This window comes from Magnolia sinica, chromosome 6 (genome assembly GCF_029962835.1).
Source record: "Magnolia sinica isolate HGM2019 chromosome 6, MsV1, whole genome shotgun sequence".
Classification (NCBI taxonomy): Eukaryota; Viridiplantae; Streptophyta; class Magnoliopsida; order Magnoliales; family Magnoliaceae; genus Magnolia; species Magnolia sinica.
This window is the reverse complement of record NC_080578.1, coordinates 72184501-72199400: the sequence shown is the minus strand read 5'-3', so window position 1 is coordinate 72199400 and position 14900 is coordinate 72184501. Positions and strand designations below refer to the sequence as shown.

At 38.5% G+C, this 14900-nt stretch overlaps 1 protein-coding gene across 12 annotated transcripts in view; it reads left to right on the top strand.

Annotated features, from left to right (window-relative positions):
• LOC131248856 (probable inactive protein kinase At3g63330) overlaps positions 1–14900 on the top strand; it is a 170547-nt gene that overhangs the window by 142419 nt on the left and 13228 nt on the right. For 10 of the 12 annotated variants that reach the window (XM_058249338.1, XM_058249339.1, XM_058249337.1 and 7 more), the window contains 3 exons: positions 2480–2558; positions 13524–13606; positions 13734–13788. In XM_058249338.1, coding sequence (XP_058105321.1) covers positions 2480–2558; positions 13524–13606; positions 13734–13788 — 217 coding nt within the window. Of the gene's footprint in view, positions 1–2479; positions 2559–13523; positions 13607–13733; positions 13789–14900 lie in introns of those variants that run through there. The other 2 variants (XR_009172502.1, XR_009172505.1) reach the window with 1 other exon arrangement.

Sequence of the window (14900 nt, the reverse complement as noted above, 5' to 3'; positions counted from 1 at the left end):
AGCATGCATAAACTGACTCACCAAACTCACTGCATGAAGTAAAATATGGATGAGTAATAGTCAAATATATTAACCACCCAACTAAACATTGGTACATATGTGGATCATCAAGAAGCTCATCATAATCAACCCAAAGCTTTTTATTAACCTCTTATGGTGAATCAATAAGTTCAACACCAAAATTACCAATTGAAGTCTACAAATCAATGACATAGTTTTATTAAGGCAAAACTATGCCCTTCTTCGAATGAGAGACTTCAATACCCAGAAAATATTTCAGTGGGCCCAATTCTTTGATGCTAAATACCTTCTGAGTTCCAATTTAGAAATTGCACTAGAAGCATCACTTGTAACAATGATATCAAGCACATACACACAATGACAATACCTTGTACACGCTGCTTAACAAATACAAAGTGATCATAGTGAACATGAGTAATCCAATAAGAATCAAATCTCCACTAAATTTCTCAAACCAAGCTTGAGGAGCCTACTTCAAACCATATATAGCCTTCTTAAGACACCTAACTTACTTTTCCTCCTTTCTTGTAAAGCCAAGAGGAGCAAGCATATAAATCTCCTCAATCAAATCACCATTCTAAAAAACTTTACCATATGCCTGTGTTAAACCCTTTAGCAATTTGACAAGCTTTATATCGAGCTATACTACCATTTGGGCTATACTTAAGTGCATGCACCCCTTGAAGCCCACCAAATTTCTTTCAGCAAGTAAATCAGCCATCTCCCATGTATGATTCTCCTTTAGGAAACCATCTCTTCCATGGCTTGATGCCACAGGGGAGAGTTAAAAGCCTCTTTAGGATTTTAGGAATAATGGAAGAAGAACATTCAAAGGCAAAAATAAAGAACTTGGGGGTTGGAGACAGAATGATAGGAAGTTAAATATCGATAGAGCCCTTTAATGGCCATGTAATGGTCTTGTAATGGCCCTGTAACTATTGTTACAGACCGTTATTGAAGAAATATTGATAGAGCTGATAATATCTTTGATAACTGAAAATGTGGGGAAACATTGGGGAAATGGAGGAATTTTCATTGGAACTTCAGAAGATGCTAAAATACACATATATGCATATTTATTAATAAAAAATTGTAAAAAGAATGCATACACAATAAGTTTCCATTTTATGGGGGCGTAAAAGCATGTGTTGTCGTAAGAAATCAGTTCAATCATCCTATCCATCCAACGCTCCATCCAACCATTCAATCTTCCATCCAAACATCCATCGATATTTCAGGATATCGACAACACAAGATATTTTGCCAAGAAATTGTCGACAACTAGAAACGTAATGAAAGTTTGGGGTTTCGATATCGCCCATGTTGTGATAACGATAATATCACGATATTATCGTCGACAAATTGAACATCACATCTAATCATGCACCCATAATAAAAAAATGAAATGGAACTTTTTTAATAAATAGATCGTTGATGATATATTATCAAAATATCGTCGATACACTAGCAACTAGCAATATAAGCGACGCCTGGAATTTATACAAAAAAAAAATATTGGTGATACTTAGCGCGATAAATCGCCTATACCTGGAATTTTTTATACCACCAGTGTTATTGGTATCGCTCAGATATGGATCATTAAAATCATAGATCTCTTGGGAGTGACTTGATAATTGTAGCTACTGAAAAACACCGGTAATGTAGTGAAATAGAAGTCTTATTAGCCTCATCCAAAAGGATCCTCTAGTTCAGTTGTATACGAAATGGAAATGGAGCAACGGAAACTTAAGAAGAGATTTCTTGTAACCTCACCTTTTATTTTATGCAAGTTATGGGGGTCAGAGGCTTTTTTACCCCAAAAGGAATGAAGAAATAATAAGAAAGGAGGCAATATTCTGAGATTTTTATTTACTAAATCATGAATAATCGTCTCACATTATTTTTCCTATGTGTAAACTTTATAGTGCAAAGATATGTTTGAGGCCATGAACTTCATTAAGTCTCAATACCTACAGTGATTCTGGTCCATTCATTTTTGAGTTTTTTGGTTTCACTCCAAAAATTTTGGTGGTCCTAGCCCATGTCGCTTGTATTTTACTAATGGCTGGTTACCTCTCAAAAATCTTGAATCTTTGACTTTCTTGTCCTTGTAGTTGTGGAGAAATTCTTTGTAGACGATTTTAGTGGTACGAGTGCTATTTCTCTAACTGATTAAGCTTGGCCAGCTTATGGAAATGGAAAATTTAATCTTGTTATTGACACCTTATGATGCGTATGCCTTCCAAGTATGGCAGAGTCACTTGGTTGTTTGTTCACTAACTGTTTGCACAATATCTGTTCCCTATGCTCCACAAAATGTGTTGATGGTAGAATCTTGATTGCTAGTCCTGCAATATGACTCTTAGTTATGTTTTCAAATAATTTCCTATTTCAAAGGGCTGCCTTTTGAGCAAATCTAAATGGAAGGCCTGTCATAATGCATGCATTATGGTTCCAGATTAAGATCACTTATGGAAATGTGCATTTTGATCCCTGGAAGTTCTCCACAGCATCATAGTAGTGGGATGAAGGACCAAGTAAGTCCACTTCCATCCTTCTCTGATTTAGTTGTTTCTCCAAATGTGTTAGTTATTTTGAAAGCTTGTTGTTGTTGTATTTATTTTAAACAATTAACCTAGCATTGTGTGTTCACCAAGGGTTATTATTAAGTGTTCATCATATTACAAATGTTAAGTATGAAGTAACTGCTATTGTCCATGATGAGGTCTCTTTGTGTGTGTTCATGGATGACATGATGTTGATCAACAAGACTAGACGGGGCAGATGCGAAATTCGAAGTTAGCATGGAGGCTTTAGAGTACCGAGCCTTCAAAAGTTTGCCAAATCAAAGAGAAGTATTTGGAATGCAAGTTCTGTAGGAATAATTATGAACAAATTAATGGTATGATGAATCTGAAGTTTCCATCTCTCTTACCACTGAAGGAAATCCTGCAAAATTCATGTCGATCAGATGATTCTAACCATATGATCAATAGCATGAAAAATGGACAGTCAAGATTGAGTGGGGAAAAAAAAAGGTCGAATCTTCATTTTACAAGATTTATTCAATAGGCCCCTCCATGGATCGCTTATGGTTCCTAAGATGCTTCAAGTCAATGATGCTAACCATCAAATGTGTGGCTCATAAAAGACAATGGTAAAAAAAGGCCCATATTCAAAGAGTTAGGAATATTGAACATTGACCCTGACCTACCCCTTCTAGTGTGAATGAATCGGTGGTTCAAATCAATGACTAAGTACCCCAAATGTAAGTTAAAAGCTTTAGGACGTCAGCGGACTATGAAGGTGGGTACATTAGCCATTTCCCTACACACGCGTACACACACACACAAATCTCTGTGTGTGTGTGGACTACTATGGCAACAAAAATACAAAAATACCCTGTAAGTTATGCGAGGGCATGTGTGTGCGCTTGCACACACTATGGACTACCATAATTGTTGAGGCATAAAAATCAATTGCATGACTGCGCAACAGAAGAAAGAAGCCATGAAAAGGGTTATGCAGTTGTGGGGCTAGGAAGCAAGAAAGGAGTGAGGCCTGTGTTGCACGACTGTGCAACATGCTTACATTAATGAAACTCACGCAACAAGTATTGTGTGACCACGCAATGAACACAGGTGTTGTGCGCCTGTGCAACAATGTTATGTTACGCGTATTTAGGGCTTCACACGTGCGAATGCCTATAAATACCCCCTCACCCTTCTCATTTGGATACTTGGATAATTTGAGAGCTCCTGGTGTAGAAGAATCGTGATATTCAGGTATTGAGAAGGTCGCAGGTGGAAGGAGGACGAGAACAAAAGAGGGAGGAGAGCGGAGACCGAGCCTGTTGCACGATCGCGCAACAGGTTTCGCACAGTCACAGTAGTCCACACAATCAAACGTATGAATTTCAGCACAAGACTTTTGGCCCGTTTATTAGCATGAAGCAAGAGTTTTAAACCCGTACAACTCTCCTTTCACTTTGACGGACACTCTACAAGGCCGAAATGCTGTCGGAATCACTGTACCATTAGTTGCACTTTGCTTTAGAATCAAGGACAATGAAAGGAATGCAATAAGAATCCAGATTAATGACATAACTGATGATGAGTGTTCTTTCATTCAAGTTACTTTGTTATTTTTAGAATGAAGATATTCTTAAAACACGTTTCTAACCGAAACAATGATGTCAAAAGTACCAAAATGACACAATAGTTATGCCAAGGGGGAGAGGGTTGTGTTTGTGGGTGCATGGGTTGGTTGGTGGGTGGGTGTGGCGTGTGCTTGTGTGTGTACTACCATGATGATAGAAATACCAAAATACCCTATAAGTTATGCATGTGCCTGTGTGGACTACCACGATGACATAAATGTCAAAATACCCCATAAGTTATAGAAGGGTGAGAGAGAGTTATGTCAGTCTGCGTGTGCTCGTGCATGTGGGTGTTTGTGAACTACCATAGTGACAAAATTGCCAAAATACCTTATAAATTGTGCAGGTGTGTGGGCATGTTGATTACCATGCTGACAGAAATAGCAAAATACCTAGGGCTGTCAATGGGTTGGGCCTGGGGTAGGTCTCAGTCCGGATTTTGAATTATTTCGGGCTAGGCCATCGAGCCAGCCCTATTCAAAATTCTGATTTTTCAGGCCCAAGCCCGGCCCATTGACACCCTTAAAAATACCTGATAAGTTGTGCATATTTGTGTATATGTGCATGTGTGTGTTTGTGTGTATGGACTACCATGATGACAAGAATACCAAAAAGAAACTAGCTGTCTTTTCCCTATTGTTCTCCAGTATAATATAAGAATAATATACGGAAAGAGACTAGCTATCTTTTCCCTTGCAATGTTGTTGCTCATAAATCAGGTACTTTGTAGATATTGTTTCACATGATGCATCATGTACACAGTAAATACCAAAATACCACATAAGTTATGCATGAATGAAAGAAAAGACTAAGTGTTCCTCAATACAATACAAAAAGTGACTAGCTATCTTTTCCTTACAATGTTGTAGCCCATAAATCAGGAATTTTTTATGATACTGTTTCATGTGATACATCATGTACATGGTCGGTTGATCCTATGCTAATGTCTTGTCATTATAGAGTTGGTTGTATTATGTTCCCGATGAAGACATGGACTACCTAATGTTAACGGATCAGATTGATGTACTTGCCAAGGAATTTTAAGATGGATTAAAGCATGGAAAGGGTTCCAAATATCTTCTATAATAGGTCAAATCCGTAGACCCACCAATGGACCATGCATTGTGGCACTTGTGGTACACTTTTGAGTCCACAAAAGGGTCTTTTGGTGGGACTACTCTTTAGTTCCGAATTTTATTTTATTTTTGCTCGTTTATGTCTCACTTAAGTAGATAGGGGTATTTTTAGTATTTTTCCTTTAAAATAAGATTGTAGGGTTGAGATTATAACATTCAGTCTATAGTTTATGCTTGATGGAAGGCCCAGATTAGTGTTAGGGCTTCTCTTTTGTTTTCCTTCATATAAAAGCTTAATAAATAGAAATGTCCAATAGCTTTTGGGACTTAAAAAAAAAAAAAAAAAATCTTCTCTACAAGCCTTGGGCAAGGGTTTGTGCAATTGCATGTTTTTACACGTGAGGAATAATCTAGGCAATCAAAACTGGTGAGAGCTTTGATTATTTTCTGGTTATTGCATTGTTTTTCCTTTCTTTTTAAATGGAAGAATTTCTATTTTTGGATTGGGTATGTTTGGGCATGACTAGTCCTAGGGTTTGATATAACTATGTGCAGTTAACAACTGGCTACACTAGATTTAGTCTCAAAGCCTCCGCTTCTGCCATTGTTTTGTTATTGCATAACCTTCTTATCCTACAATGATGCCGCATAGAGGTAGAGACCGTGGTGCACGAAGAATGGATGAGGAAGACACATCCAGTAGAAAAGAGATATGCCATGTTAGAGAGTTAAATGCAAACCATCTCCCAACAACTCGCTACGCTATTCACGAGGAATGAACCAATGATTCAAGAAGACGAAGTCAATGAGTTGAGTGAGAGTGGCATTGACCCATTCCATTGTGAAACTCCATTTGTTGAGCCAAGACGAGCATGAAAGGAGGGATTATTATGACTGAAGTAGGGGGTTGGAAGTGAAGGTGGAAGTCCCTGAATATCATGGTAGTATGCGTGGGGACAATTTTCTGAATCGGATCAATGTAGTGGAAAGGATCTTTGATTACAAAGATGTGGATGGAGCAAAAAATTGAAAATAATTGCCATAAAGTTGAAAGGTAGATCTTTGATGTGGTGGAAACAGGTTAAGGCCACCTGAGAAAGGCGTAGGAAGTCCAAGGTGAAATATGGGAGAAGTGAAGTCTCTCATGAAAGTGGCCTTTCTATCCATTGACTACATGTAATATCTTTTTTAGCGATTATAGCAATCCGACAAGGGGATAGGACCGTATAAGAGTGTGCAAAAGAGTTCCTTCTTCTAATGGTTTGAAATAATTTATCTGAGATAGAAGAGCAATTGGTTACTCATTTCATGGATGGGTTGTGGGCCACTATTGCAGATCATTTGCGAATTTAACCAGTGTTTGCTGTTGTAGAAGCATGTAAGCAAGTTGCTTTGGTTGAAAAAAGGAGCAAAACTAGGTATGGTCGCATGGAAGCTTCTAATCGATCCATTGATGTTTAGGTTAGCAGTAACAAGCTTGAAGGGATTCGAGTTGGGCTAAAAATGTCACTCCAACATTTGGGTCACAAGTTTTGAACAATGGAGCAGCGGGATGAATAAGTCAGAAAAATATCTGGCGCTACAAATGCAACAGAATTGGGCATATTTCCTTCGAATGTAGGAAGGGACAAGTCAATTTCGCCGGTAGCTCCAAAGCAGTTGTGGATAACAATCAGTTGATAACAAGGTGTCCCGTATCTGTTACGATACGGCCATATCGGCCGATACGTAACGGTAACAGCTGACACCGTTACACGATACGGGGTCGAAACGGCCATTACGGAATTCTGTGATTGTAACGGCTGTTACGGGCCTTGAAAAAAAAGAAAAAAAAAAAGAAAAAAAAAATAAAAACTGACCCTTTTCATTTCTTTTCTTCTTCTTCTTCTTCTTCTTCTTCTTCCTCTTCTCGGACAGCCGGCTGCGGCTGCGGTTCTTTTTCTTCTTCTTCTTCTTCTTCTTCTTCTTCTTCTCTCTCTCTCTCTGTTCTTTCCCTCTTTTTTCTTTTCGGTTTCCCTCCCTCTCTCTCTCTCTCTCTCTCTCTCTCTCTTTTTCCGCAGGTGTACCACACAGCTTAGCTGCTGTAATAGGTACGTGTCACGCTAAGACGAGCGCTAACAGTCCTCGAGCTCCGAGTTGTACGAACGGTTCAAAGGCGATCAAAGTTACATGGGCTCCACAGCGATGTATTTATTATATCTACATCGTTCATCTATGTTTAAATATCATTTTAGAGCATTAGCCAAAAAATGAATTGTATCCAAAGATTGTCTGGACCACACCAAAAATAGCAGCGAGATGATTTTCACCATTAAAAAATTCGTAGGCCCACCATAACGTTTATTTTCCATCCAATCTGTTCAAAAGGTCAAAAGGACCTGAATGAAGAGGAAAAATAAATTTCATATTGATCCAAAAGTTCTGTGATCCCAAAAAGGGTTTCAATGGTAGATGTTCAATCCCCCATTGCTTTTTGCAGTGTGGTCCACTTGATAATTAGATCTGCATTATTTTTCGTGTCAAGCCGTAAGACGAGCTCGTCAAATGAATGGACGGTTTAGATATAACATATACCTAATGATCAGACCCACAGGACTTGCTTGCGTCAAATGAATGGATTGGTACACGTTACGCAGCATGTTGCACAATTTAATAAAATTGTATACGTGCCACATGGGCCCCACCATGCTATATGTATTTTATCCATGCCGTCCATCCATTTTGCCACATCATTTTAGATTATGATTCAAAAAATTATTAAGATCCAAATCTCAGGTGGACCACAGCATAGGAAACAGTGGTTATAGAATGCTCACCATTAAAAATTTCTTAGGGTCAACTGTAATGTTTATTTTCCATCTAACCTGTTAATAGGGTCACACTAACGTGAATGAAGGGAAAACACACATGTCAGCTTGACCTAAAACTTTTGTAGCCCCGATAAATTTTTAATGATAGTCGTTTAATTATTATTATTTCTTATGGTGCGGTCCACCTGAGCTTTGGATTTGCCTCATTTTTGGGCACATACCCTAAAATTATTTGGCAAAATGGATGGACGGTGTGGATATAACACATTCATCACGAGTGGGGTCCAAAAAACTTTGACACTCGTGTGCTACACTTCACAATCTGAGTCCTACCTAATTCGAGCCCTTAAAAAATTGTACATGAGACATGCATTAACTTAAAATTTACCAATTAAATTATGGACTGTAATTGCTAACTCAAAATGCCAAAATCAAATAGTTTGAATAGTTTTAATTGTTAATTTGTGGACGATTATTTTTTAAAATAGGGCCTTTTGGTTTTTTTTTTTTCATGATTCATTGTCCAATAAATGTCCACCAATTCACAAGTGGGATAATGCCAATAAATTGCATGAATTTGAGGCTGATTTGGGGCATGGATTGGTCCTCCAAGTCAGCCCCAAATTGGCAACGTGATCTACCTAAATTTAATTTCATTTTTTAAAAGAACTATTGGGAGAAATGATATCAAATTGTTAAGTATATAAATTAGATATTTAGAAAATTAAATATATGAATTTTGTAGTCAAATTCAGGTTGTTTGGTTCATAAATTCATCAAACAGTCCGATACAACTTCTCACCAAAGAGTGGACCGTTACACCACCATAAACATGTTCCAATTTATAAATGAATGTATATTTGGAATGCTTAGAATATTCCGGATTTAATCCATATTTTTTCATATTTTTTTGGCCAAAAAAAAAATTTGCGCCGTTACGGGCTGTTACGCCCTCGATCACCGTTACGCCTCTGTATCCGTATCGGTTTTGGAGGGCACCGTTACGCCAACCGATACTGATACAGGACACCTTGGTTGATGATGAGGGTGAGACCACAAAGGGAACATATGAAGCGAACTGATACTGATGGTGGGGATGACAGAATATATGGTAATGTTCCAAAGACGTCGATGATCTGGAAGGCTCCTACACACAAGTCGCCTAAGGAAGATGATTGGTTGTTGACTAATATCTTCTACATGAGCTGCACAGTGAATGACAAAGTTTCTATGGGATGATCGCAGCTATGAAAATGTCGTCTCTGAAGAGGTGATTGAAAAGCTCCAGTTGAAGACTGAGGGGCATCCAGTTCCATATAAACTTGCTTGGTTTAAGCAAGGTGGCGAGGTAAAGGTTTCTCATCGTTGTTTAGTTTCTTTCACATTTGGTAAAACCCATCATGATTCATGACATTGTGTGGTGCAATGTAGTTGAAGGGATGGACGTGTGCCACGTTATTGGGTCAAACATGGCAGTACGACCAACATGCCATTCATGATGGTAGGAAAAATACATATATCTTTGTGAAAGATAATCATAAAATAATATTGAAACCCATAAGAAGGGTCTGGGCGAAAGTCGTAACCACGGAGGACGCCTACCTTCTATCCCATGCAAGATTTCTGGTGGAGATTGAGGGTCATGACGTGGTTTATATGTTGATTGGGAAAAATGCTAATGCTACCATCCCTATGAGAAAATCGATGGAAGACTTGGTGAATACAAAGACCTATTCTCGGATGAGCTACCTACAGGATTACTACCAATGAGGGATATCCAACTGATGAGGACATTGGTTCATAATTTTCATTGATCCAGCCCTAACGTGTGTAGGCCTGGATCCGCATAGATTCCCCTTTAATTGAATGTTTGGATTTTTATGTGGGATGTGGAATTTGTGTGATTGTTTCTGAATTGGTGTGATCTAAGCATGAAATCTTGCATATCATATTTAAATTCACGTCCTGCATCACCAACACTGCTTGACTGTCGAGATCAAGTTTACCCAACCAAGCAACCTACAGGATGAGCCCGAAAGTGCATGATAAATTGAAATGACAAGTCACCAAGTTAATAGAAAATGGATACATTACGAAGAGTACGAGCCCGTATGCAGTCCCAACTCTACTAGGTCATAAAAAGGGATGGCACGTGAAGGATGTGCACTGATAGGAGGGCCATCAACAAGATCACTATAAAATATTGGTTTTCAATGCCCCAATTGGATGACATGTTGGAAATGCTTTCGAGGGCAAAAATCTTTTCTAAAACAGACCTATAGAGTGGATATCATCAAATTTGGATCCACCTAGGTGATGAGTGAAAGAACGTTGAAGGCATGGGAGTTGTACTAATGGTTGGTGATGCCATTTAGTCCCTCTAACGCACCAAGCACTTTCATGATGGTAATGAACTAGGTGTTATGGCCCTTCATTGGAAAGTTCATAGTGGTATATTTTGATGACATCCTAATTTACATTCTAGATATGCGCACCCATATGCTTCATCTACAGAGTGTATGTGACACTTGGAAACATGAGCAACTATATGCTAATATAAAAAAAAAAAATGTAGTTTGGGAATGGATCAGATTGTATTCCTTGGCTACGTGGTGAGTGCAGATGGTATTAGAGGTGCGTTGGCCTTTATATTCACAAGCATTTTCCAACTAGCTGAGATGAAGAAAATGTTGACACTGATGAAATGAGTTTGAAGAGTAGACGGCGAAACTGGTCACTCTCTATCCGATCTAGCTAGAAATGCTCTACTAATAAAGAACATTTGAGTATGGCAAGAGAGTTCATCAAGGCCATCTTCCATCCAATCGTTAGGTCTCGTACAAGACCCCGAACCCTTCAAATCAATGAATAAATCGATGGGAAAGATATGAGGAAATGGAATGGGACAGGAGGGAGTTCTTGCAGAAACACTTTTGCACAAAGGATTTAGGCTACCTTTGATACTTTTTGGGTATTGGGGTAGCAAGGTCGAATATGAGAATCAAATTGTCACAAAGTATGTGATGGATTTGTTAGAAAAGATAGGTCTGTTGGGGGGAAGCCAGTTGAAACTCCCATGGATACTAATGTGAAGCTGAGTGTAGGTGAAGGGGAATTGTTTAACGATCTAGGGGGATATCGTTAGCTTGTTGGAAAATTGATTTATTTGAAGATTACAGGGTCAGATATCTCTTATCCAGTCAGTGTAGTGAGACAGTTTATGCAGGCTCCTCGTGTGTAGGCTACCTTTGATACTTTATGGGTATCGAGGTAGCAAGGTCGAAGATGAGAATGAACTTGTCACAAAGTATGTAATGGATTTGTTAGAAAAGACAAGTCTGTTGGGGGGAAAGCCAGTTGAAACTCCCATGGATTGTATTGTGAAGCTAAGTGTAGATGAAGGGGAATTGTTTAATGATCCAGGGAGATATCATTGGCTTGTTGGAAAATTGATTTTTTGATGATTACAAGGCTGAATATCTCTTATCCGGTCAATGTAGTGAGGCAATTTATATGGGCTCCTTGTGTCTCATATGGAGGCAGTACTTCGCATACTCTAATACGTAAAAGGAGCCCTGGGTCTTGGAATTCTTTACAAGCGGAATAGACATCTTCGAATGGAAGGATATTCTGACACAGATTGGGCTGGTTCACCTTCTGATAGGCGTTCGACAGTAGGTTATTGTATGTTTTGTACGTGGCAACTTGGTTATGGGAAAAGCAAGAAGCCAAGTATTGTTGCCCAATCAAGCGCAAAATTAGAGTACAGGGCTATGACTCATGAAACATGCGAACTCTTCTGGTTGAAAACATTAATGTGTGAGCTCAGGTTTGTGGTGGATATATCGATGAGGTTGTATTGTGATAACCATGCTGCATCTCACATTGCCAACAATCTAGTTTATCACGAGAACTAAATACATTGAAGTTGACTATCACTTCATTCAAGAAAAAGGTGGCTAACAAGGAAATATGCATGTTGTTGTCAAGTCCTAAGATCAAATGGTAGACATGTTTATGAAGGCTCTTGGTTGTGCTCAGATAGATCGGTCTTTGTCAAGCTGGACATTCATGATATATATGCTCCAGCTTGAGGGGGTGTTATTTGTCTTTGAGCATGTGTGGAGTCCACATGTGCCACATGTGGTGATGAGTGGTCTCGATAGTCTTTCCAAGATTTATGATTGACATTGTGTTTGAACAATGTCCACATTCGTTGTATATTGTATCTGGACCGTGTCCACATTTTCTCATTTGAATTTATACCCTAGTGATAAAGTGAAAAATAATAAGCATTTTCTTCCCTTTGTCACTTTCATCTTTTCTTTTTTCTGCATGATTTATGATTGGCAACCCTAATGGCGTAGCCCATAAATCAAGCAGTTGCACTCAATAGGCGGCCTACTTGTACGATTAAGATGGATGATTACGATTAAATTTGTGATGCCCATGTTCAACATACACATCTGCCCCACCTGATGAATTGGCCATAATGATTTTTTGCGCCAAGTCATGTTCCCAAGACAGCTCTCCTAATGAACAAACTAGAGCTTGCAAAAATGTGCCACACATGTACGTATGCCACAGAGAGGATTCTTAATACACTTCATTCAATTATCCTTCGCATTTTTCTCTGTTTCAGATGTTGGTGTTCCCTTTTTCTAATGCAAAAGAATAATATGAAATGTTGTCTGTTAAGGTAGGGGGTTATTTCGTAAGCATTCAATGTGCCAATATGAATATGGCTTAATACATGACCCAAAATAATTAGCGCAAGTACAATGTTGGCTACTTGTTCAGGCTTCACTAGGTTTTTTAGTTGGTAAGTTCTATTGAAATTCTGCCTACTAGCAATTGCACTTCCCGATCGCATTTGCACCTGTTGCTCCTCAAGCCTGAGTGAAGGAGCTAGATGTCAGGTGGGCAGCTCATCATCAAACTTATGCCAAGATGACATGAGAACAAATCCTAGTAGTTCCGCTTGCAGGGTTGATGATATACATGTTGAAGCATGGAAGATAACGGATGAGATCATACTAATTTGTTTAACTAGTCTTTTCAACAAAATTTTGCAAACTTAAAATGCCAGACTAGTGAAGGAGAAGCACCATGAATCAAACTGCAGATGGATCAAACGTATGAATCATTAGATAGGAATGGCCTTAGATATGGCCTTAGGAATTATTGGTGAATGGTGATACAAGATTAATGAAGCCTAACCCAAATAGCTGGAACAAGGGTATGATGATGAAGACGACAAAGATGCTTTTTAAAGTTTTTATGAAGCTCCCAACTTCTTATTTTATACTGTCATTGATTTGTTCCTACCTTATATTTTGGTGAAAAGTCATGTTCACATATCAGTTTTGTATAAACTTCTAGGGATTTCATCCTTTCAGATACATAGAACATCATTCATGTGTACTCATAAAAAATATATATAATTTTGTAACCAAGGCTAAGGCTTGGCTGGCTTCCTGGAAATGCTCTGAAGAGTTTTTTTCACAACTAGTAAAGAACCGAGATCCTCTTAAAATTGGGTTAGTATACAATTTTCTCACTATTACTTCAATTTAGGCATATATTTCTTGTTGGCTACCATTTTTCATCAATATTCTACATAATCATTTCACTCATCTCATAGCTTATTTTGTCAACGTTTTGCAGGTTTCCAAATGTGTGGGCTTTGCGGTTAGTTCGACAGCTGTTACAATGGCATCCTGTAAGTCTCTAGAAGCGTGCAACTCTGCCGCATTTTAATTATAATTACAGTGATTTTCTCATTCCTTATTTTACTCTGGGTTGATATTAGGCCATAAAAGGGTTAGGATTCAGTTTACTAACAATACCATATAGTAAGTGGTATCAGTTCTATGAAGCATCATTAGAAGTACATTGCCTACGAATTCTGACCCGAATGATTAATCTTGGAGGAACCACAATCCAAAGCCATGCTATGAAAGTTGTTAGCTAATGGATCTCTCTCTAACAATGCTATGATTGGAACTTGAACAATCCACCTACCATCTCTCTCCCTTCCTCAATTAATTGGGATAAGGCTTAGATGATGATGATGATTTAATATCATCAAATGTTTTGCCCCTCTTTTGAGCATGGGCCCAAAAATCACACAAATATGTGGCTCAAGGGACAACATGATAAGGAAACCGGGGGGCACCTTGATTTCGTGCAGGGCCCATTGTGTTGTGTATATGCCATCCAACCCATTCAGCTAAAGCATCTACACCAAATGAAGGGATCCCACGGCCAGCCGGCTGTTTTGACACTCTAGTCCTCCCATTGGAGATATGGACAAGTTAGATCTCATCAACACATCATGGTGGGCCACACAGTGTTTTCACCGTATTGTGGTTAAAACTTTTGCAGTATGTTGAAAGCTTGATAGTTGGATAAGGCCCATAGGGCCCATTCACGTTTTTACTATTATAAATAAGAGTAGAGGGCTAGGGTTTCAGTACACCCACCCTAAACATCTCATGTTCTCTCTCTCTCTCTCTCTCTCTCTCTCTCTCTCTCATTGTTTATCTCTTCCAGCTTTCTTCTCCTTCTCTCTTCTTCTTTTCATTGTAGCTTCTCATGGCCCTCAAGATTAGCACCATGTAGCAATTTAACATGGTATCAGAGCTTAAGTGCTCCTAGGATTTCTTCTTCTTCTTCTTCTTCTTCTTCTTCTTCTTCTTCTTCATCGTCTTCTTTTTCTTCTTCATCTTTTACGTTTTCATCTTACTTTTTTTTTTCCTATTCTTCTTCAATTATTTTCTTCTTTTTCTTTTCTTTTTTTTTTCTTTTTTTTTTTGTCTTTTATCTTTTATC